This window comes from Podarcis liolepis (assembly GCF_965112155.1).
Source record: "Podarcis liolepis genome assembly, chromosome: 11".
In the NCBI taxonomy this organism is placed as follows: domain Eukaryota; kingdom Metazoa; phylum Chordata; class Lepidosauria; order Squamata; family Lacertidae; genus Podarcis; species Podarcis liolepis.
The window spans coordinates 55,943,917-55,969,464 of record NC_139565.1 but is presented as its reverse complement, the minus strand read 5'-3'; the positions used below and the strand labels follow the sequence as shown (position 1 = coordinate 55,969,464).

General features: G+C 48.7%; 1 protein-coding gene across 3 annotated transcripts in view; it reads right to left on the bottom strand.

The window, feature by feature from the left end:
* Positions 1 to 25,548, bottom strand: part of ZBTB7C (zinc finger and BTB domain containing 7C) — a 241,414-nt gene that overhangs the window by 12,216 nt on the left and 203,650 nt on the right. For all 3 annotated transcript variants that reach the window (XM_083465976.1, XM_083465974.1, XM_083465975.1), the window contains one exon: positions 4,227 to 5,405. In XM_083465976.1, coding sequence (XP_083322102.1) covers positions 4,227 to 5,405 — 1,179 coding nt within the window. The remainder of the gene's footprint in view (positions 1 to 4,226; positions 5,406 to 25,548) is intronic.

Here is a 25,548-nt window from a genome sequence, read left to right as displayed (position 1 = left end):
TCGGCGGTTCGAATCCCCACGACGGGGTGAGCTCCTGTTGCTCGGTCCCTGCTCCTGCCCACCTAGCAGTTCAAAAGCACGTCAAAGTGCAAGTAGATAAATAGGTACCACTCTGGTGGGAAGGTAAACAGTGTTTCCGTGCACTGCTCTGGTTCGCCAGAAGTGGCTTAGTTATGCTGGCCACATGACCCGGAAGCTGTACACCAGCTCCCTTGGCCAATAAAGCGAGATGAGCGCCGCAACCCCAGAGTCGGCCACGCCTGGACCTAATGGTCAAGGGTCCCTTTACCTTTATAGTGGTGGGTGGGGGGCAGGGTACCAATTCACAATTTTTTCCAAGGGCAAGAGAAATTCTTCAGCTGTTCCTTGGGGTTGAGGGTCTTCACGAGCAGTGACAGAAGTGCAGCTTCTTTCTTTCCCTAATTTTGTTTGAAGGCAGCAACAAAGGAGGGGCAATGCCTCTGGAGAAACTTCAGCGATCACAGAAACAGGTCTTTCACTCAGTCAGAACATCGGTTCATCTAGTTCAGGCCTGCCTATGCTGAACGGCTGTGAAAGGCCAGGATTTCAGGCAGAAATCTTCCCCCGTCCTGCCTGGGGGTGCCAGGAATTGAACCAAAACCAGCATCTCTACCCCCATCGTTCAGCCTGGACGTTGAGGTCCAGCACCGAGGACCTTCTGCCGGTTCCCTCACTACAAGAAGCAAAGCTACAGGGAACCAGGTAGAGGGTCTTCTCGGTGGTGGCGCCCGCCCTGTGGAACGCCCTCCCATCAGATGTCCAAGAGATAAACAACTACCTGACATTTAGAAGACATCTGAAGGCATTCCTGTTCAGGGAAGGTTTTAATGTGTGACATTTTAATGTATTATTATTATTTTATATTATTATTATTCTACATGCAAAGCAGATACTCTTCTACTGAGCTACGGCCCTTCCTGCCAACAGAACTTGCCAACCTGGCTTTAGAGTGAAATAAACAAGCATCGGAGCACAGTCATAAAACTAACTGCATGTGTGATGGGAAAGGGGAAAGCCCGTGCAGCGATTTGTTTCCAAACTGGCAGAGTTGGCCACAAGCGACTGCTGTTGAAATTGGTTTTTGATGTGAAGTGGCAACTGCTGATTGCTGGGGGCCTTGGCGATGGGGTGCCAAAAGCCACGCCCCAGGCACGGTGCCAAATGCACACCACCAGATTGCTATAAAGCTGCTACAAGAGGTTTCCCAAGCCTTTTCCGCCATGGCTGCCACATTCATGTCCCCTATGTCTACTTAGCTGCTGGTGTGCAGATTGGCTACACCGCACCAGATAAACCCAAGGCCAAATGCTCACACTGAATGTGAGTAATCCTGAAAGCAACGTTGAGCGATGTGGGGTTTGTGCATCTTTCACACACTCGAGTGGCAACCATGCCCAACCTCTGAGTGGGTCACAAATGCTTGCACCCCTTGCCAAAGTGAGCAAACAAACCAGGATGTCTTCTGTGAACCACTGTTCCCTGTTACACCCAAACTAGGAAACTATGGTTAATATAACAAGCCAGGATAGGAAGCCATGGTTGGGAGTTGGCTGCAGAAGGAGGGAGTGAAGCAGGAACAGCCAAAAGGCTTGTATATATTTCAGCTTACTGAACCGAAATCTGACCATGTGAGTGCTAAAGAGGCACATTGTCCTATGCACCCTCTCCATTCAACTCAGATTAACTGCAATATATACACAATATGAGAGGGACAAGGGTGGCGCTGTGGGTTAAACCACAGAGCCTAGGGCTTGCCGATCAGAAGGTCGGCGGTTCGAATCCCTGCGACGGGGTGAGCTCCCATTGTTCGGTCCCTGCTCCTGCCAACCTAGCAGTTTGAAAGCACGTCAAAGTGCAAGTAGATCAATAGGTACCACTCCAGCGGGAAGGTAAATGGCGTTTCCATGCGCTGCTCTGATTTGCTAGAAGTGGCTTAGTCATGCTGGCCACATGACCTGGAAGCTGTATGCCGGCTCCCTCGGCCAATAAAGCAAGATGGGCACCGCAACCCCAGAGTCGGCCACGACTGGACCTAATGGTCAGGGGTCCGTTTACCTTTACCTTTTATACACAACATCTCCAGCTAGCTAGCTAGCTCATTAGATAAAATGTAAATATGTGAGAATCTTAATGTCATGCTATGTTATGGATGTGATCATTTCGATGAAAGAAAATTCTCAACAGCAGCTTTAGATGCTGTTTCTTGTCCTTGGTACCGGATTGATGCAACTCTCTGGGGGGGAAAACACTCCCTTGCCTGATCTCATTGGTTCCCACACATATCCTTAGGGGAGTGTGAGACTGGGGTTTGCCCCTGCCCCCAGCACCAGGGGCTTTCAGCGGCTTCTACAGGCCTAACCTTCTTCTGCAGAAGAACCCTTTCAAAAATCCTCCTGGCAAATTAAATTGGACTGCAGAGGCAAATCAATTCCCAGGCCTGTTCTCGCAGATGATAATTAATGGTTAATGAGCACGGTCTTTTAGCATAATAATACTCTCAACCAGAACATGATATTGGAGATTACAACTGGGAGACGGAGACGCAGATTCTAGCCAGCAGCTTTCTGGGGGCGTCTCTGACTCTCTTCCCTGCCTCCCCTTTCTCATCGCCAGCCGGCATGAGGTTGACTTAGCCTGTTAATAAACGCACTCAGACGGCATCAGCTCCCAGTCCTGGAGGGCTCTCAGGCAACTCATTCCCTCATGCCTGTCCTTCCTCACCAAGTCTACCTCCTCACTGCAGCAAGAGGGAGGGCTCTTGTCAAAGAATCATAGAATCATCGTAGAGCTGGAAGGGACCCTGAGGGTCATCTGAAGGAGCGTCTCCACCCCCATCGTTCTGCCCAGACACTGAGGTCCAGTGCCGAGGGCCTTCTGGCGGTTCCCTCACTGCGAGAAGCCAAGTTACAGGGAACCAGGCAGAGGGCCTTCTCAGTAGTGGCACCCGTCCTGTGGAACACCCTCCCACCAGATGTCAAAGAGAAAAACAACTACCAGACTTTTAGAAGACATCTGAAGGCAGCCCTGTTTAGGGAAGCTTTTAATGTTTGATGCATTACTGTATTTTAATATTTTGTTGGAAGCCACCCAGAGTGGCTGGGGAAGCCCAGCCAGATGGGCGGGGTATAAATAAATTATTATCATTATTATTATTATTAGTAGTAGTAGTAGTAGTAGTATTTAGTCCAACCCCCTGCAATGCAGGAATCTTTTGCTCAACCTGGAGCTTGAACCCACGACCCTGAGATTACGAGTCCTGTGCTCTACCGACTGAGCTATCCCAAGGACTGGTGGGCTCCTGCTGAGGTGTGAGCCCTAAGCATTGCCATTACCCAAGTTCCCATAGTGTACAAGTGACGCTATTAAAAACAGACCTGGGCTACACCTGCACCATCCATTTAAAGCACTATTATATCACTTTAAACAACCACGGTTTCCCCAACAGAATCCTGTAAACTGTGGTTTGTTAGGAGTACAGAGTGTTTGTTAAGTGCTCTGAGAGTTTTTAGGAGACTCCTATTCGAACTGATTTCTTTGCACTGAGGAATTCTTTATGCAAAGATGAGAAAAATATTTTTCTCCAGAAGCTGTTTAACTTCAGCTTCCACCATCCCTGACCTTTCAACCTTTTAATTGGGGTTGATGGCAGTGGGAGCCCAGCGACACCTGTGGGTCTACATTTTCTCCATCCTTGGGCCAAGGCATTGGGCTAAGACCCGGGAGATCATGGTTCAGGACACCAGTTGCGCATGACACCTACTGAATTTTTTCCCAACCTACCTGTCAGGGTTGCTGTGAGGATTAAGATGGGGGGGGGGAGGAAATAACTACCGTATTTTTCGCTCTATAAGACACACCGGACCATAAGGCGCACCTAGTTTTTGGAGGAGGAAAACAAGAAAAAAAATAATATTCTGAATCTCAGAAGCCAGAACAGCAAGAGGGATCGCTGCACAGTGATCCCTCTTGCTGTTCTGGCTTCTGGGATAGCTGTGCAGCCTGTATTCACTCCATAAGACGCATACACATTTCCTCTTACTTTTTGGGAGGGAAAAAGTGAGTCTTATAGAGCAAAAAATACGGTACATACGACAGCCTGAAGTCTTTGTAAACAGAACAGGATAAAGCATGCACTCATTATATACCACATAGGAAAAAATCTTATATCTGCTGGGGTGCCTAGTATTTTTATAACGTGTGCAGACCTGGTAAATCGGACTTCACAGATATTGCACATATATGGCTTTTCCCCCGTGTGGGTCCTCATGTGCCGCGGCAGCTTCCCGGCTCCCATGATTATTTTGTTGCAGATGGGGCACTGCTGAGAAGCCTTGGGCTTGATCTTCCTCTCTTCTGGCCACCGAGGAAAGACTCCCCCAAAATGGGCAGCGCTGAGGAAGTTCAGGTAGGCTCCGTAATCATTCTCCGCCTTGATGTGCCCCAAATGGGTCACCGGGTTGTTGGCAAACATGTCCTTGAAGAGGTCGTTGGGGAACGGGGCAGGAGAAGGTTCCTCCTTCTCCTCCTCCTTGATCTTCCTCTTCCGGATGACCAGATCCAACGGGCCATTGTCCACCTGCTGCTCCTCCACCTGGGAAAAGGCGCCAAAGTCTCCGTTCCACAAGTGCGGGAAGAGGTCAGGGACAAAGGGAGACAGAGCCGGCCTCCGTTCTGGCATGCTAGATTTAGGGTACAAGTTCTCTCTTAGGAGGGACTCAATGGAGAAGTCTCTTATCACGCCCAAGGAGCCATTGGAGTTGTTCGCCTGAAAATGGTTGGAGAACCCACTTGGTCTCTCTGAGTAAGCTTCCTCTGTGAGGTCAGATTTGGAAGGACTTTGGTGGCAGCCAACGTCTTGGACGTCTGTTAGGTTCTGGTTTGCGAAGTCTCCCACGTCTTCTTCTTCCTCGTCCTCCTCTTCTTCCTCATCGTCCTCTTCTTCCTCCTCCTCCTCCTCCCTCTCGTCTCCCTCCTCCAAACTGGGCTCCATGATTTCTAGGCAGACGTTGATGACACACTGGATCTCCAGCATCCTGGCCGCGTTGAGGATGTGCTTGAGGTTCGAGGTGGTGATGGTGAGGGTCGAGGTATAGGCAAACTCGAGGATTGCCGAAAGTGCTTCAGGCTTAACAAAGTCAATCTCGTAAACATAGGGCTGGTCTGCTAAAGTGCCGGTAGTGAAGAGTTTCTTAAAATATTGGCTGCAGGCAGCCAGGACAGACTTGTGGGTCCTGTATTCCTGGTCCTGGACAATGAGGATGACATCGCAGAGGAGGCCGTTGTGCCGCTGCTCGTTTAAGCCACAAAGGACTTCGCTGCTGTGGTTTGGGAATGGGATCCCTATAAGGTCTTCAATGCCATTGGCCATATTCTCACTTAGAGCCCTAGGATGAAACACACACACACATACAAAATGAATTAGCGCATTCGTATTTATCCTTGAAGACAGCAGAGACAGAAAATCCCCAGAAAGAAAAATCTTTCAAAACCTGGGACTCAATCTGCCTTTCGATACAGGCAATTGATCACCATCACCGCCATCTTTTAAGGGATTTCTAGATCGCTTTATAACCTCCCAAGAAGGATTGCTTGCAACCAATCAGCCCAACACAGCGCTCACATTTGAAAATTTAAAATAGTGGTACAAACAATGCAAAACATCAGGATAAAAGCAACAGACAAAACAGTTCTGAAATGGAAGGGCCATTTACAGTGTTCCTAAAGGCCAACAGAGAGGGGGTTGTACAAATTTTCCTGTGCTGGGCATGCCAGAACAGGACCACCTTAGAGAATGATGCTCTGATCCTGGGACTTATCAACCTCACTGTTTTCAATGCAAGAGCCGGATGCCCACGAATCCAGTCAATTCATTGGCCCACCCAGTTTTGCTCCTGGTCCTGCCCACCCTGCTACGTGGCCCCTGGAAGGTTTCTCCAGAATTTACTATTTCCCCATGTGACGTTAACATATGAGAGAGTGCTGGAGGTGAAATAGTTAAACAGGCTGCCCTGTCAGAATCCAGGGGGTGGAGTCAGAGGGACTATAAAACCAGCTCTGGGAGGGGTGAAGTGGGTGGTAGGCTGGAGTGGGAGTGAATTGGGATAGAGTCTGTGGGTAGGTTGAGTTGGTGTAGCAAAATAGGCTGAGTCAGGAACAGTTAGGGGCTAGGCAGACAAGTAAATATCTGAGAGGTGGTTTAGTGAGTGAGAGCAGGGAGCGGAAGTTATAGGTCTGGATAGGCACCCCCATGAATGTAATTGACTGATACTATTTATGAAACCACACGCTTGTTAAACTGCAATAAATAAACAAAAGTTTATGTTTCAATTTAACCCTGACTGGACTCAGTATTTTACCAGGTAGGGCCTGGGTGGTGGCAGCGGGAAATAAAGTGGTGGCACAGGGATCAATAGACGTCCGGGGACCCTGTCTGATCGCCACGCGCCACCCCATCAATATTGCCATGATTACCCAGGCTATAGATTCCAGCTTACGTTGACACTGAATTTTTGTTTCCCGTCCCCAGCACAAAGCGTCCCCAGCCCCCTTCCCAGAAAGGTGCCTCCCTACCCTTCCTGTCTCTGCTTCCCCACCCTAAATGCCCATCTATCATCTCACTACTCCTGCAGTCCTTATCGCCACCCCATCTTTGCTCCTTCAGAAAGCGCATTAAGGGAATCACGATTAACATCGCTGGCTGCTCCCAGGTGCCCCAGACACATCGCGTCTCGCCGTGCGCGAGGCATTGAATTCCTTGTTCTGTCCTTCAAGGCCCTCCGTGATCTCATCCCACACCCTGCCCTGCACTCTCCCCTCCCTCCCCTCCTCTGTCTGCTCTCGGTCTTTATTTAGACTGTTCCCGACAAATGGAGCCGCCTCCCATTATTCTCCTGTGCCTTCGGCCTCCACCTTCATTTAATTATCCCTGCCGCTGCACTCCTCCTTGGGCGCAGTGTCTCCCACATCCTTCCATCCCCTGAAATACTTGTTCTGTGCCGCATGGGTTTTTCAAGCACAGAGGGTGCAGCTTCACCGTGTGAGTGAAGCACAAGCTCCAGTCCAAATTTGGTGTTATGGGCGCAACTCTTGCTCGGATGCAGAGGGTCGGGCAGGGGCGCTGCAACACGCCTGAGCATTGCAGCACAGCAAAGTTGCCCCAAGAGGTTGGGGCACTACAGAGCGTGTTGTCTGCCTGCCTGTGTCCTGCGACAGGGGCAAGCTGACTCCTCTGTGAACTTGATTTCAGAGGCATTGCACAATGTAACAGCAGCAGCAATTTATTTATTAGCCTCCCATTTAGAATGTTTTTATGGTTCTCCCTATTTTGGGGATTTTTTTGTGAGTTGGTGGCACCATTTTGCCTACATACGGATCCACGTTCCGAGAAAGAATTTGCTGATAGTGTGTATGATGGTGGTCAGGATAATAAGGTTATCAGTAATAAAACATGTTGCTGTTATACATTGAAGTACAGTGGTACCTTGGGTTAAAAACTGAATTCATTCCGGAGGTCCGTTCTTAAACTGAAACTGTTCTTAACCTGAGGTACCACTTTAGCTAATGGGGCCTCCCGCTGCTGCTGTGCGATTTCTGTTCTCATCCTGAAGCAAAGTTCTTAACCTGAGGTACTATTTCTAGGTTAGCGGAGTCTGTAACCTGAAGCATCTGTAACCTGAAGCATCTGTAACCTGAAACTGGAATAACTGGAATAAACTGGAACGTGTCCAGAGGAGGGCAACCAAAATGGTCAAAGGCCTGGAAACGATGCCTTATGAGGAACGGCTAAGGGAGCTGGGCATGTTTAGCCTGGAGAAGAGGAGGTTAAGGGGTGATATGATAGCCATGTTCAAATATATAAAAGGATGTCATATAGAGGAGGGAGAAAGGTTGTTTTCTGCTGCTCCAGAGAAGCGGACACGGAGCAATGGATCCAAACTACAAGAAAGAAGATTCCACCTAAACATTAGGAAGAACTTCCTGACAGTAAGAGCTGTTTGACAGTGGAATTTGCTGCCAAGGAGTGTGGTGGAGTCTCCTACTTTGGAGGTCTTTAAGCAGAGGCTTGACAACCATATGTCAGGAGTGCTCTGATGGTGTTTCCTGCTTGGCAGGGGGTTGGACTCGATGGCCCTTGTGGTCTCTTCCAACTCTGTGATTCTATGATTCTAGGATTCTATGAAACATCTGTAACCCGAGATGCCACTGTATAGTGAGAATCTGCCTGCCTGCTCACCCAACCAGCCAGTGGAGAAAGAAAGCTGCAACTGGTAATCAAGAGGGAGCAAGCTTGCTTTCTCCTGTTCTGGAGGGTAGAACTAGAACCAATGGCTTCAAGTTCCAAGAAAGGAGATCCCAATTAAACATGCGGAAAGAGTTGTTCAGTGGTGGAACGGTCACCCTTGGGAGGTTATGGACTCCCCTTCCTTTGAGGCTTTGAAGCAGATGTTGGATGACCATCTGTCATGGATGCTTCACTTGAGATCCCTGTATTGCAAGGGGTTGGGCTACATGACCCTCAAGGTCCCTCCCAACTCTACAATTCTATGATTCTATGCACATAACGGGACGCGGATGGAGCTGTGGGTTAAACCACAAAGCCTAGGGCTTGCCGATCAGAAGGTCGGCAGTTCGAATCCCCGCGACGGGGTGAGCTGCCATTGCTCGGTCCTTGCTTCTGTCAACCTAGCGGTTCGGAAGCACGTCAAAGTGCAGGTAGATAAATAGGTGCCGCTCCAGCGGGAAGGTAAACAGCGTTTCCGTGCGCTGCTCTGGTTCACCAGAAGCGGCTTAGTCATGCTGGCCACATGACCCGGAAGCTGTACACTGGCTCCCTCGGCCAATAAAGCGAGATGAGCACCGCAACCCCAGAGTCGGTCACAACTGGACCTAATGGTCAGGGGTCCCTTTACTTTTTCCTATGCACTTAACATCACATGTTGTTTGGCTCTAAGAATGAGGAAACCTTCTTTTCCTTTCCGGTCTTGTGGATGGCTTATGCTTCCTTGCTCAGAAACGTAGCAAAACAAACAAACCAAACCAGACTGGAAAGAGAAGCTGCTGAATTGCAACTCATTACCAAACTCAAAACCATGGAGAGACCTGGTCTGAACAGAGACATTGGATTCTTATCTCATTATACATGACTAAGCCATTTTTCACCTTCTCACCCCTTGCCTTTTCCTGTAAGACCTATTGCAGTCGTTAAGAGTCGTCAACAGGCTCATCTCAGCTATCTGCCAATCTCCCATTCCCACCACCCTTCTGAGTAATACCCCTCCCCACCTTCTCACTATATAGAAGGATCTGGCAACTTCTGTTTCAGTGTATCTGAAGAAGTGTGCATGCACACGAAAGCTCATACCAAGAACTAACTTAGTTGGTCTTTAAGGTGCTACTGGAAGGAATTTTTTTATTTAAACAAAGCAAACGTAGCCAAGCAACAACCAGAGGCACCAGCAAACATACATGTTGGACACGCATGAAGGAGATTCGGAGACCTCTCTGCCCGGTCGCTGCTGGAAACCTAGAACCAGTTTCGATGGCTGGTGCATCTTAAACAACTCTTCTACCTCGAAAAGTCCAGGGGAGCTTGTCTCAGGGTACAGAGGGAAAGGAATGTGTTCTGATTGCAGAGCAGTCCGATGTTTACGGCGTGGGCTTCCTCAAGCGTGCCACTTCCCTCCCGCCCACAGAAGATCAATCAGCAGCTGAGACCTTGAGGTTATCTCTCTGCGCCATGCCCACTGCCCACACTCCCAGCCAGCCAGCCTCTCTCGCTTGGCAATTACTGTGTGGGAGAAGGATGGCCGGCCTTGGGAGATGGGATGAAAGCAGCAACCGAGAGCAGCTGCTCTTGCAAGCCAACCTTCCTCAATTTAATTTAATTTATTAGGATTTATACACCGCCCTTCATCGTTAAGCTCTCAGGGCGGTTCACAGAATAAAATACAGGATAAAAACAAGCAAATAATTAAAAGCAAAACAACAGCTTTTGGCTTGGCTGGTTATTTGGGTTTTTCTGGCGGTGTTAAATCCGCGTTTTCTGTATTATTTAAGTTTTGTTTTAAACCATTAACTCGAGACATCTCAAACCTTGGGAAATCAGCTAGTAAATGCCCTTCATGATACTTCCTTGGTTATATTCAGAACAAAAGACATCCTTATGTGCAGAAACCTGTTTTTGAGGGCACCCCTTTTCCCAACCTGGGCTATGTTGTTCTCACAGGCAGACCAGCGCGTGGGCTTTGCTGTGTCAGATTGTGGGATAGGAGCTCACACGGCTGAGGACTTCTACATGCGAAGGGGTTTCCTGCACACAGAAAGCTAAAATGCCAGGGAGAAAGGTTTCTGGCCTAGCTCGTTCCTCAACAGCTAATTTTCTGGGTGCAAAGAACTTCCTTCCACCTGTACAGAGGGGAGCAGTCTGTACACTTTGCAAGTGGTACAGCTCGCCTCAAAAGCAGCAACAGTGCTGAAAATACATCTTTTGAGGGAATGTTTATGTTTCTAATTGCAGGTTAATGTAGAAATGGATTGAAACACGGGGCAAAAACTTGTGAAAGTGAGATTCGTCCATCCCTAGTTATCGCTCACTTCCCAAGAGAAAATATTCCAGATACAAAGCTTAGCACTGACTCCTTCCATGGCTGACCCTGTTTAGATCTTAAGTGAAAATGTGTGCTCTTCAGCACAGTTGCAGTGCATCTATAGCCTGTAGGAATGGGAAAAGCCACCCATTTTGGTTTCTCTCAGTTTCTCATTTTCCCAGTCTTGGGATGTTATGTGCAATACAGTGGTACCTCGGGTTAAGTACTTAATTCGTTCCAGAGGTCCATTCTTAACCTGAAACTGTTCTTAACCTGAAGCACCACTTTAGCTAATGGGCCTCCTGCTGCCGCCGTGCCGCTGGAGCACAATTTCTGTTCTCATCCTGAAGCAAAGTTCTTAACCTGAAGCACTATTTCTGGGTTAGCGGAGTCTGTAACCTGAAGCGTATTTAACCTGAAGCACATGCAACCTGAGGTACCACTGTATTGCCTAATATACACATTTTTGCAAACCAATTCCCCCTCATACACAGCAATGGAAACTTCTATGTTATTTTCACCAATACACCCCAGGCTTACCCCTAAAGCCAAAACGGTGTATAGTCAAAACACTTTGGGTGAAAATGCAGGATTGCCAAAGGTTCTCTCCCCCCCCCCCCCCGATGGCTGCCTGCCTTTTAAATTTTTTAAAAATTGCCTAGCCTGCAAAGCTGAATGTGCACATGTTAAATGCACATAAGTTAAAGGTAAAGAGACCCCTGACCATTAGGTCCAGTCGCGGATGACTCTGGGGTTGCGGCGCTCATCTCGCTTTATTGGCCAAGGGAGCCGGCGTACAGCTTCCGGGTCATGTGGCCAGCATGACTAAGCCGCTTCTGGTGAACCAGAGCAGTGCACGGAAACAGTGTTTACCTTCCCGCTGGAGCGATACCTATTTATCTACTTGCACTTTGACGTGCTTTCGAACTGCTAGGTTGGCAGGAGCAGGGACCGAGCAACGGGAGCTCACCCCGTTGTGGGGATTCGAACCATCAACATTCTGATCGGCCAGTCCTAGGCTCTGTAGTTTAACCCACAGCGTACATTATGAGCATATGCATTTTTGGTACACATTGCTTGGCGGAAGAACTGCACTGCCAAATTTAGAGAAGGGCAGATTTGATGGCTGCATTTCGGTCCACATATTGTTTCGGAAAGAGAGGCTTAGTTAGGCTCTCCTTTCAATGCAAACTGAATCGAATTTATCCCCCAACCCTAATGCTCTGTCTCTGCGCAATTCAGTGTCTTCCAATGACCTAGAGGGCTAGGCCTGTTTACCTGCAGCAAAAGAACTGCACTCTCCACCCCCCACCCCTCAGATCATTTGCTAATTATCCCGACTATCCCTCTAAACAACATTGACATAAGTCTGGAGAAAAGGCCTCTCCCAGCCGCCCTTTGGCCAGCCTGACAATTCGACAGCTGTGTTGCTCTGCACTGCTGGACAGCATGCAACAGCCGGCTCTGCAGTGACCTTCAAAATCTCATGCCCTTCAGGGTGAAACTGGCAGAAACCGAGACAGAGCGAGAGAGAGAGGGATGAAGGTGACACCTAACAGCAAGCTGGCCATTTCTCTTCCTAGCCCCTTTCTGTTTTATTTATTAACTGGGCAGTCCTATCCAAGGCTACTCAGAAGTCAGTCCTGTTTTGTTCTGCCGGGCGTGCTCCTTGCTAAGAGTGCAATTAAGTGATGCCTTTGGGGGCTTGCCACCACCCAAGGTGGCTTACGGCAGAGAATTAAAACCCTGCAACAATTTTATTTATTTTTAAAATCCAAATAACACATCCCAGTGACAAAAGCTAAAAGCCGCAGCTTAAAACCCAACTGGCAATACTTTTCACTGAATGGAGATTTGAACAATTTGGTTTTTATGTTACATATGAAAACTAATGAGGAAGGAGCCATTTGAACTTCTTCTAGGAAGAGCTCCAGGGATATGGGGCCACCAACGAAAAGACCGCATCTCTAGTATGATATGATAGCTATGTTCAAATATATAAAAGGATGTCACATAGAGGAGGGAGAAAGGTTGTTTTCTGCTGCTCCAGAGAAGTGGACACGGAGCAATGGATCGAAACTACAAGAAAGAAGATTCCACCTAAACATTAGGAAGAACTTCCTGACAGTAAGAGCTGTTTGACAGTGGAATTTGCTGCCAAGGAGTGTGGTGGAGTCTCCTACTTTGGAGGTCTTTAAGCAGAGGCTTGACAACCATATGTCAGGAGTGCTCTGATGGTGTTTCCTGCTTGGCAGGGGGTTGGACTTGATGGCCCTTGTGGTCTCTTCCAACTCTATGATTCTATGATTCTAGTACACACAATTTTGATGAATGTTGACAGCAAGTCTACAAGTGGGGATTCAGAGGCCAGTCTTGGGCCGGGGGGGCGGTTTATATGGGTGCAGGCGTTCCTTCAAATAATCTGTTTCCAAACTGTTTCAGTCCCAGTCTTCACAGGGCTGGTTGTCTTCAGATGTTTTGAACCACAGCCCTCATCAGCCACAGCTTGCTCACAATTAAAACTTTAGTGTCAACATGCAACAAACAATAACATGGCATGGGGGTTTGGAAGGATATGTGTCTGCATGTTTATCCATTAATAATCTTTCCTTTTCCGTTTTTGTATCCTCCGACACCTGGACTAGTCTGAATGAAGTATAACCAAGTGTGCTGGTACCCACTGATGGGCTGTTGACATCCCAGAGGGGTGGGATCCAGAGGATTGTTTTGTCTTCCTTTTGTTCATATTCGTTTTGTATGTTGCAGGATGCGCGCCAACTGGAAGCAAAACAGCACATCCACCTGGAAACCTTTCCGGGTACAAACAGTATCAGAAGCAGGATTGCGTATGACTGCCCTGATATCATCATGAGCGCAAATTGTTGTGACTGCACAATACAAAGGATGCTGGAGGGTCCTAAGTACAGTCGTACCTTGGATGTCAAACGCCTTGGTACTCGGATGTTTTGGCTCCCGAACGCCGCAAACCCGGAAGTGAGTGTTCCGGTTTGCAAACATTTTTGGGAAGCCAAACATCCGACGTGGCTTCCATGGCTTCCGATTGAGTGCAGGAAGCTCCTGCAGCCAATCGGAAGCCACGCCTTGGTTTTTGAATCTTTCCAGGAGTCCTGGAATGGATTAAGTTTGACAACCAAGGTACCACTGTACAGGCAACTGCAATAAGTGCATACTGCTGTGTCCACATTTCTCTCTTCCTCCTCAGTTGACGCACGCATCTTGATTTATAGACTGCATGACTCTTAGGCAGGGGCAGACTTTGGTAATTCAAATTTCAGCAGCGCCCTATGCAAGGTCAAAATGTGCCCCCCCCCGCCACCTCTCGCCTTCTGTTGTATGCGTTCAGTACATCATAGTCACGCTGACCTCTGCAGCTCAGTGCCCAGTATGGGGGAACCCACCATGCTCCCCGAAATCCAGCTCTGTTCTCTTAAATTGTGCAAACCACCTTACACATGGACAACGCTCTGTAGAACCTGATAATCATCTACACCAGCAGGAGACACCTGGTGCCCTTCAAATGTTGTGGACCACAACTCTCTTAATTCATTACCATCAGCCACGTTGGCCAAGGCTGATGGAAGTTGTGGCCCTGAAGGAGCATCTCCACCACCTTTGGTCTGCCCAGACACTGAGGTCCAGCGCCGAGGGCCTTCTGGCGGTTCCCTCACTGTGAGAAGTGAAGCTACAGGGAACCAGGCAGAGGGCCTTCTCGGTAGTGGCGCCCACCCTGTGGAATGCCCTCCCATCAGATGTCAAAGAGATAAACAACTACCTGACATTTAGAAGACATCTGAAGGCAGCCCTGTTTAGGGAAGTTTTTAATGTTTGATATTTTATCATGTTTTAATATTCTGTTGAAAACCACCCAGAGTGGCTGCAGAGGCCTGGCCACATGGGCAAGGTATAACTAATAATTTTATTATTATTGTTGTTGTTGTTGTTGTTGTTGTTGTTGTTGTTGTTGTTGTTGTTATATATGGAGGGCACTATATTGCCTGCCCCTGTCCTACACTTTAAGTTGATGCCACATGCATTTCTTCTTTACAACCAAATGGCGTGTCCCAAAAGATGGGACTTTGCTCCTGCTAGAAGAGGTACAGCCTGTCTGGCAAAGCTTCCTCGTGGGTAGAGTGGCCTTGTTACAGAGCACCGTCCTCTATTGGAAAGGCGGCTTGGTTCAGTTTGAAGATGAAGAACCTAAACAAGGGAGAGCAGGAGGGAGCTTTGAAGCTCTCCATCCCAGTTAGTAGCAACTGGATAGCAGGCTTTCACCTGGTCCCAATCTTCCCAGCTATGACGAGACGCATGTCTAATTTAAATGACTGCACAGGGGCACCTTACCCATAGAGGCTAGTGGTGCGGGGCGCCAGGGCGCCAAGTTCTGGAGGGCACCAGGGAAGAGGCGGATGCTGGACGCGGCGCCTCCCGGCATCAGCTCACCATCCTCACCCGCCTCCGCCACGCTGCGCCAAAGCAGCACCGCACCCGGAGGCTCCGTCTGCCGTGGCAACTATGGCACAAAGCGGCCGGCTGAGCCAGGAGGCCCTGCGTCCAGCCTCTGCCTCTTCCCCGCCGGAGGAGCCGCCCTCCAGCTGCTGCCCACCTCCTCCAGCCCTGCTGGCAGCACAGTCCTCCCTAAAAAAACTCTGGGAAACAGGGGGAGGGGGCCGCAAGAGGGAGCTTTGCACCACGGCGCCAGATATCCTTAAGATGGCCCTGTGACTGCTATTGTTTCTTAATTTGCAAATAAGTTAGCACATGTGCATTTTTATGCAAAACGGTGCTCGCTTTTTGAGGAGTGATGAGGAAAGGTGCGGCCTACGCACAGGGCTTATGGGAGACACTTGTGCAGGAAGGGGTCAAAAATTGTTGAACGAGAGCCCGGTCTTTGTAGTGGTTCAGGAACGGACTCTGTACATGGAGAGAGTGTGTATGACCTGAAAGAGCTTTGGTTGGGAGCAGCCTTCTCCCTTCTGCATATAAAAACGGCAGCCATCACTGGCTGAAAATAAACTTCAAGCCAGTCTGTACAGGGTTGGGGTTTGAAATTCAAGCTTGCAAGGTAAAAACCAGAATCCATTAATCCGCCGAGACGCCCACTCCCCCGAGCCACGAAGCATTCCAAGCGAGGCAGGCTTTGGCTCATAAATCTCCTGAACCGCCTTATGAGCACCAGCAATCAACAACTCCCTCCCTCTGCTCTCTCTTTCGCCCCCCCCCCGCCACTCCTCCAACGCACACACACACCCAACCACACAACACCACAAGATCACAGCCGGAGGGGGAAACCTGCCATTGTCTCTCCTTTTGGCATGTGGGGCTCAGGCCAAGTTTGTTATTGCAAACCTCCCCTGGACACACCCTGGAGACTATATTTGCGAAACCACAGCCAAACCCACCCTGGCCTCTGAAAGAGGCTTTGCTTTGCAATCTGCAGTGCTTCGAGATTTATCTCGGGGTTCGTCGTGTCCCTACTCCACCCCTCTTTTCAACTTCAGATTCTCTGCTGTGAAAAATTGCCTACTACAGAGAAGCAATAGTGTAGCCGGTATTTATTTAATTTATTTTTAAGGGAGGGAGAGCAAGTAAAAGAAAGGGGGGAATATGTGTAAAAATGGGGTTGCCCTCTGGAATATTCTTGTTCAGGGCTGCAGCCATGCGGCCCTGGCCCCTTTTCCAAATACTCCCTTCCATTCCCACCTCACCCATGGTGTTCCGCTTTCCCCCTCAGACAGCATTCTGTGCCCAAGGAGCGTGCTCCATCTTCATCTAGTGCAGCCTTTCTCAACCTGTGGGTCCCCAGATGTTGTTGAACTACAACTCCCATCACCCCTAGCTAGCAAGGCCAGAGCTCGGGGATGATGGGAGTTGTAGTCCAACAACATCTGGGGACCCACAGGTTGAGAACCGCTGATCTAGTGTCTCCCCAAGCCTGCTGATAGCTCTTTGTCTGCCTTGGTGGTGAAGTTTTGGCTGCAGAAAGGTCCACGCTAAGAGAACTGAGGTTCCCAACCAGTCTCCTGCTCGCGAACTAGACCAACCCACCACTTCGCTTCAGTGAGTGGTGTTCTGTGCCTTAAAAACCCCACCCTGGTCTGGAAATGCAACAGATTCTGCCTGCGACTTTTTCTAAGCGAAGCAGATTTTCTGCCACGAACCCAATGCATGGGGAAACAACCCTAACTTGGTCTACTCAGATGTAAATCCTCCTGAATCCAGCAGGGCTTACTCCCAGGTGAAAGGAGCTGGGATGGCAGCCTCAGCCTTCACCCGGAACCTGAAAGTCAATGAATTAGGCATCAACAAATGGAAAGAAGAAAGAGCTCTACAAGCAAGGTGCCATTACTTAGAAGACCCTGTCACTGGTAGTTACACACCTTCCTTCGGAAGATATGTGCAACGCACCCAGAGTCGGATCTTAGATCATTTCAACAACTAGGCAGACTGCTGTTCAGATACATTGGCTTAAAACTTTGAAATTAAAAATTGAATCAAACCCAGAAACAGACTTGTAATGGGTGATGATCTTGAAGTATCTGGAGTAAGTATCTGGAAAACTCTTAGGGCACTGCCAAGCACCTTGGGAAAGTCTTCCATAATGTCAGTACCAAAACCCAAACACAACAAGCAGCATAAGGTAAGCTGGAGAGCTCTAGAAATGTCCAATGAAGGCTTAGAAAGCAAGTAGGGACCAGTAGAGCTGGAAGAAGACAGTTTAGCTTTCCTGGAGTCACCACCACTTCTCTAGGAACTAGAATCAATATTCTAAGTGCACAGCCACCGGGAACCTGGGATTTTCTGTCCTTGACAAGGGCCCTGTAATGGAGTTCCAAATGACCTTAAGTTGAGTTAAAATGTCTTGGAAGGGGAGGGGAGCTTTCCCTCCCCTCAGCAGTTGGCATCTGGCGATTTCCATTCTATCCCTTTGTGGAGGAAATGAGTAAAACGGCGACTGCCTGACCCACCAGCAGAAACATGCAATTTTCGGACATAATTGCACATTTCCATGTAATAGCATGATCATAACAAGCAGGTTCGATTTGCTCAAGTTTCGGTCCAGGCCGCCCCTCTTCCATATTTAAACATCCTGGCCTCCTCTTTGCCCATAATTTTAACTCTCTGGCCGTGTGGGTGCTGACAGCTGTTGGGTTCTGGGACCGTTGCTTATCGAGGGGGACGGCAATTAAATACAAATCGGCGGAGTTGATTTCCTGAGATGAGATTTCCTCTCCCACCCTCCTCATCCAGTGGCTTCTGCTCCAAGAGCTCCACTGCAATGAAATATATTTTGTGTACCAAGGCAATGACATCAATCAACTGGCCCTCTCTCTCTCGGGCTCCACACCTTCCCGCATTGCACCCACCAAGAGCTTATCACCAATTCCACACGGCTTGCAGAATTAACATGGGAGGCATGATTCACCTTAACACCCCAGTATATTTTGTTTGAAGAGTAGGGGAGAATAGGAACATATGAAGCTGCCTAATAGCGAGTCACACCATTGGTTCATCTAGATCAGGGGTCTGCAACCTTTAAGACAAAAAGAGCCACTTGGACCCGTTTCCAAAGGAAAAAAAACCTGGGAGCCGCAAAACCATTGCAACATTTAAAGCATGTGCGCCGCTGCCCTCCGATCTGACAGCGGGCGGGAAGGTGACGCCGGGACGGTGCGTGACTAACGCACGCACCACCCCCATGCGACGTCACAGCCAGTACAGCGCCCACCACAGTGGGGAGTCTCGGGGCGCACAATGCGCCTCCTCCCCTCATTAGTATCCGCCCCGGAGCCGCGGCAAAGGTGTAGAAGAGCCACATGCGGCTCTGGAGCCGCGGGTTGCAGACCCCTGATCTAGCTCACGACTGTCCACAGAGACCGGCAGCGGCTACCCAGGAAGAGTTGGCTCATTCAGTTGCATCTGAGCAAACAGGCTTCAGAATTGCCATTCCCAGCACTTACTGGTACTGGTGCGGACTGGGGAAAGAGGAAGGAGCTAGCTATCACGTAGGTGCTTCCACTTGCTCGCTGCTAGCTTTGGCTCATGCTATAGATATCCACGGGACGCGGGTGGCGCTGTGGGTAAAACCACAGTGCCTAGGACTTGCCGATCGTATGGTCGACGGTTCGAATCCCCGCGGCGGGGTGAGCTCCCGTCATTCGGTCCCAGCTCCTGCCCACCTAGCAGTTTGAAAGCACCCCTAAGTGCAAGTAGATAAATAGGTACCGCTTTATAGCGGGAAGGTAAACGGCGTTTCTGTGTGCTGCGCTGGTGCCGGCTCGCCAGAGCAGCGATGTCACACTGGCTACGTGACCCGGAAGTGTCTGCGGACGGCGCCGGCTCCCGGCCTCTAGAGTGAGATGAGCGCACAACCCTAGAGTCTGACAAGACTGGCCCGTATGGGCAGGGGTACCTTTACCTTTATAGATATCCGCACAGCATTCTGTTCTCACAGTGGACAACTAGATGCCCATGGGAAACCCACAAGCAGGATTCAAGCACAACAACAGCACTATCCCTTCCGGTGGTTTCCAGAAACTGGTTTTTGAAACCATTACGTATTGCCTCCAACTGTGAAGAGAAAGAACATTGGCTCCAACATGGCTAGCAGTCGTCAACAGGCCTCATCCATGAATTTGTCCGATCCTCTTTTAAACCCTTCTAGAGGTTGGTGTCCCTTACTGCCTCTTGTGGGAATGAGTTTAGTTCTTCCTTTCGCCTGTCCTGCATCATCGGCTGTCTACCAGTCCAGTTTGTTGGCATTAGTAAAGCAAGCCAGGGGAGATCAGAAACCCTTGCTGATTTCCTTCAAATGGTCAAGGAATTGGCCAGCAGGTCTCAAGTCTATGCTATGCTCAACCCTCTGGTACAGAATACCACTGCAGGCAAAGGAAATGTACCAACCAAAGGCTTGAAACCAATAGGGTAGAGTCCACAGCTGCCAGCCACAAAGCAAGGCAAAAGTGCAAGCTGAAGTACCTCCTCGATTCAAGCGGGCAGATGAGAAAGACAGAAATGGTGCGCGGAATGTCTGAAATTTCCTCCCCTGCTTTCTGGGGGCCAGAAACAAATGAAAATGGAGCTAAGGGACAGCTTTTTCTAAAAAAAAACCAACCAAGGCATTTTAAATCTGGGCAAGGGGAAGAGGACTCTGCATTTTTCCAGGCTGGTGAAACCAGAAATTCTATCTGGCAGCAGCCACCTACAAAAGCCACCATCTTGGCTATTAGGGTTCTCGTCCTCCTCCTCCGACTCTCTCATTTGAAGGGGGGCGGGAACCAAGCCTTCAGCAATGACAATGCTCCCTGTGTCTTCTTCTTCTCCTCCTCCTCCTCCCTTTCCTCTGCTGAGTCATTCCCCTTTGCCACAAACCACACAGGGCAGTCCACAGCTGCGATTGGAAATGCAGCGTCAGCAAACAGGAGAGCTGTTTAAGAAAACAACTGTGTATGTGGTTGAGAGAGCAAGAGCGTAGCAGGTCGCACCGGAGAGAAGCGGCAGCTCCTTTGGGGGGGGGGGAGAACGATGGCCGGGTCTCCCAGTCGCTGTCAGTTTCTGACCCCAATGGATTTGTGTTTTTCCATCTTGCAGACAGGAGTAGGGTGGGATATTTGCATATGTTTGGGCCGATAGATAAGATAGATAGATTAGATAGATAGATAGATAGATAGATAGATAGATAGATAGATGATAGATACAGCAGCAAGAATATTGGCACAGAAATAGAAACAAGAAATGGAAACAAGAAGAATTACCGGCGAAAGAGGAATGGCAGATGAAATTAATGGACTATGCAGAATTAGACAAGATGACAGGAAGGATTCTAAACCTGGGGGATCAGAGATTCTCAGAGGACCGGAGTAAATATGCGAACTATTTGAAAAGCAATTGTAATCAACAGATTACGCTAGTAGGATTGCAAGAAGTTTTGCAAGGAGGACTACATGAAATATTGCAGAGAAAAGTATGAAGAGAATTTTTAGCAAAGGACTATTAAAAGTAATAGTGAAATTAAAGAATTGCAGATAGACTGAAAAAGACTGAAAAATCTTCAGATGTGGTTGATGGAAGTCCAAAACACTGAATAAGATGAGAAAATATGTTGTATGTTTTTTGGAAATTTCATGTAAAAATTAATAAAAATATATATATTTTTAAAAGGTAGATAGATAGAGAGATAGAGAGATAGAGAGATAGAGAGATAGATAGATGATAGATAGATAGATAGATAGATAGATAGATAGATAGATAGATAGATAGATTAGGGTTGCCATATTTTGAAGACCAAAAAAGAGGATGCATTTACTGGCTTCAAATGGGAACTTCAGTAGGAGAGAAGAGCCAATTTAGGGCCTGAGGGTAATTCGCAAGGAGCTGCCACCTGCTGTTCAGTGGTTCACCACATGGGGGAGCCACTCCCTGACCCAGCAACTCCGGAACTTCATCCAGGAAGTGACCAAACTCAAGACCTGCTCAGCTTCCAGCGAGGTTGTTACAACATGTGCTCCCCAACCCATGCACGTTGAATCCGTCGAAATCACCCATGTGACTAGTTTAGGAAGGTGCAGGAGCCAGGGGATGAAATGATGCCAAACAGCGCTTTTATTCAAAAGGGAGCGGGGGAGGTGAACATTCACACAATCGAAGTATTTTTCGGAGGGAGGATTCAACTCTGCTGAGAGATCCAGTTTCAACTTGAATATTCAGCACCGCCCTAAATAGTGACCACACAAATAAGGGTTTGTGTTACAGCCTCCTTAATCCTTCTAGTGTGCAGTTCCAGGATAATCACTCAATGTGGCATCAGGTTCCCGGGCCTTAGGAAGCAGAAATTTCAGGAAGCAATCTCTGCGGCACTGTGGGCCTGTTCAGTGGAAGTGAAAGGCTGGCTTTGTTTGGTTTTTCCTTTACCATCTAAGATTGGCCGATACTCCCTGTCCCCATTGTAACCACGCTGAGTGTGTGGAGGCAACCATTGTCCTAACTCAAGACCCATGTTCCCTTTGGAGCAATCTCTCAGGGGTCCCCTCTCTCTGTGTGTGTGCCACCCCTTCTATCTCTAGTCCATGGGTAGGCAACCTAAGGCCCGGGGGCCGAATCCGGTCCAACCGCCTTCTAAATCTGGCCTGCAGATGGTCCAGGAATCAGCCTGTTTTTACATGAATAGAATGTGTCCTTTTATTTAAAATGCATCTCTGGGTTATTTGTGGGGCATAAGAATTCGTTCATTTTTTCCCCTTCAAAATATAGTCTGGCCCCCCCCACAAGATCTGAGGGACAGTGGACAGGCCCCCTGCTGAAAAAGTTTGCTGACTCCTGCTCTAGTCTCTTCCTGGGATGCCAGAAGAGGGGCAGATCAACTCTTGCAGGAGGCTGAACTGATGACCCACTGATGGCGCTTTTGAAATCTGGCCAAGAAGAGAACCCACTCCTGGCACAGGGGACAAGAGAGACACTGCCCTCCATGGCAACAAGGGTGCTGACCCCACTTCTGATGGCTCCACACACAGTCTGGACATTCAAATACGGGCTGTGCATGTAGAATCCTATACAGTGGTGCCTCGCAAGACGAACGCCTCGCAAAACGAAAAACTCGCAAGACGAAAGAGTTTTCCGTTTTTGAGTCGTTCCGCAAGACGAATTTCCCTATGGGCTTGCTTCGCTGCCGCTTGCCAGCATTTTAAAATCGCCCCGGGACAGCGGAGGCTTCGCTGCCGCCCGCCAGCATTTTAAAATCGCCCCGGGACAGCGGGGGCTTTTAAAATGCTGGCGGTCGGCAGCAAAGCGCCCCTGTCCCCGGAGCTTGCGGGGCGGGAGGTGGGGAGAAGGGCTTTTCTTCCCACCGCCAGCCTTCAGAACAGCCTTCTGAAGGCTGGCGGTGGGAAGAAAAGCCCTTGTCCCCCCCCCCAGCCTTCAGAAGAGGTCGGGGGACAGACTGTCCCTGGACCTGGTCTGAAGGCGGTTTCCCTAGGAACGCATTGATTGATTTTCAATGCATTCCTATGGGAAACCGTGCTTCGCAAGACGAAAAACTCGCAAGAAGAAAAAACTTGTGGAACGAATTAATTTCGTCTTGCGAGGCACCACTGTACATGTAGACAAAAACAAAGAACATAATATCCCACCTATCGGGACTGTTCCAGTCTGGGGTGGCATTCAGATTCCCCTGTGAGAGCAGGGCGATAGACTAGATAAGCAGAGGGTCCCGCCACTGTCCGTACGGCGTTCAAGAGCCGCCGCCAGCAAACCGCTATGTACAACGCACGCACTGTACGTAGCAACGCTGCACATGCGCTGTACATAGTGGTTTGCTGTCAGTGCCGCCCAAACGACATATGGACAGTTTGGGATCCCTCTGCTGCCGCCGCAGCCAAAAGTGGAGGATCTTACCACCGTCCGTACAGTGCTCGGGTGGTGGCAGCGGCAAACCACTACGTACAACGTGTGCACGGTGCTGCACGCATGCGCTGTATGTAGCGACACCATGCATGCATCATACATAGTGGTGCAATGCATGCGCAGTCGGCGGTTTGCCCCACCCTGGGTGTTGGTTAGCTTTTGTTCACCCCTGAAAAGGACGCAGATAGTACTCTATTTATTTCATCAGCAGGCAGTTGAACTAAATGATCACTTATGATGATAATTTTATTATTAATATCAAGCCCATTTGGCGGGGTTTCCCCAGCCACTCTGGGAGGCTTACCTCAGGTTAAGAACTTAATTCATTCCAGAGGTCCGTTCTTAACCTGAAAACGTTCTTAACCTGAGGTACCACTTTAGCTAATGGGGCCTCCCGCTGCCGCCGCACCGCCACCGCGTGATTTCTGTTCTCATCCTGCTGCTACTAGTACTACTTCTGGGTTAGCAGAGTTGGTAACCTGAAGTGTTTGTAACCCAAGGTGTTTGTAACCCGACGTACCACTGTATAAAAATGTAACCAAACAACACACAAACAAAACCCAGAATCTCTTATACAGACTGTAGGATTCTGGGACCATGCTCACTATCGCAAGAGGCAACGTGAAATCTGCTGTTGAAACACACACACACACCCAAAAAGTACCCCCACACACCACAATTCCACACAACAGTAATGAGGAAGGTTTCACTGCTTCCCAGACACCAGCAACAAAGCCCACGGCATGGGTGAAGCTCCCAGCTCCCAACCTCTGCCTTTCTCTTGCCATCTCAAACAGCACCAACCTACCAGCAGCAACAACAACAAAAAGATGGTTCCCTTTTCCATGTTGATTTGCGCAAGGCAGTAAGGAGCGGATTAAGATCCATACACAAGATTACGCTAATCCGTCCAACTACAGAAGACGTCCTGAAGAAAAGATTTCCTGCTAGAGCTTAAATCGCTCCTTCCTGCCTTTGTGTCATGCTCTGTGTTGGTTAATAGATAATTGAGGCCCCTTGCCTTCCGTACTTGCTAATGGCTTGTCATCTGACTTTCATTTGTTGCCTCAGTTTCCCCCCATGTAAGCTGGCAGAGACAGCTCAGAGCTGCAGAGGGTGGGGGGCAAGGCAGAACAAAACGAGTATTTGTAGCACTGTATGATGATGATGATGATGATGATGATGATGATGATATATTATTATTATTTATTATTTATACCCCGCCCATCTGGCTGGGTTTCCCCAGCCACTCTGGGCGGTTTCCAACAAAACACTAAAATACAATAACCTATTAAACATTAAAAGCTTCCCTAAACAGGGCTGCCTTCAGATATCTTCTAAAAGTTTGGTAGTTATTTTTCTCTTTGACACCTGATGGGAGGGCATATGACATCTCCAGAAGTATTGGGCTCTCCTTCCTTGGAGGTTTTTAAGCAGAGGTTGGCTAGATGCTTTAGCGAGATTCCTACATTGCAGGGGGTTGGAATACAGTGGAAATTAATTCGTTCCCTGAGTTTTTTCATCTAGCGAATTTTTCATCTTGCGAAGCACGGTGTCGGAAAAGTTTTGGAAAAGCTTCAAAAATCGCCAAAAACCTCAAAAAAGGCTACCACACCGCGTTCTATGAGTTGCTCCTCGAAGTCAAGTCGCAACTGTATTAAGGGTGTTAAGAAAAAGGAAACAAACTTGCAAAAAATGCAATACGTTTTTGTCTTGCGAAGCAAGCCCATAGGGAAATTCGTCTTGTGAAGCAGCTCAAAAACCGCAAAACCCTTTCGTCTAGCGACTTTTTCGTCTTGCAAGGCATTTGTCTCGCGGGGTACCACTGTAATTGATTTTCAGGGTCCCTTCCAACTCTACAATTCTGTAATATGGTAGAGTCTCCCAGGGCAGGAGTCTTCAGCTGTTGCATCGTGACCCATTATTGTCCTTGCTTCTACGTAAGGGAGGTCGTAGCAATGGCTCCACTCTCATTTTATTTGCTTCTTTTCCTAACAAAGAAAGGGGAGGAAGATGGGAAGACAGAGAGTTGGGGGAAACGCAGGAAGAGGCGCAAGGAAGAAGTAAGAGAGGGAAGGAGGAAGCAGACAAAAATGATTTAGCATGGTGGCTAGAAAAGAGGTCTAGCACCATGCTAAGCTGGCTGTGTCTCTTACTTTACGGATGATGGTCCTCCTTTTGAAGAGCTGTTCAGTCCTAGTTGAAAGGACCTTTAAAAAAGGAGAACACCAACAATTTGCAGCTCCTGGAACTCAGAGCGAAAAGGCACACAGCCCACCTATAGTCAGAGTGCTCCCCGCTGAACTTTATTCAAGCCAGGCTTAAATATAGTACCAAAAACTCAATGCTACTGTCAGGGAACTGCCATCGGAGCCAAGAGTGGAGGTAAGGCTCCCCGACCATGCAGGAGAAGGGACCAGTAGAGGAAGAGAGAACACTCCCTTTGGGGAAGGTAATCAGCGTGACACCGGGGAGGAAGGGTATCAGGGAAGGACTTCGGAGAGAGGGCTCCAAGACTCTTCCA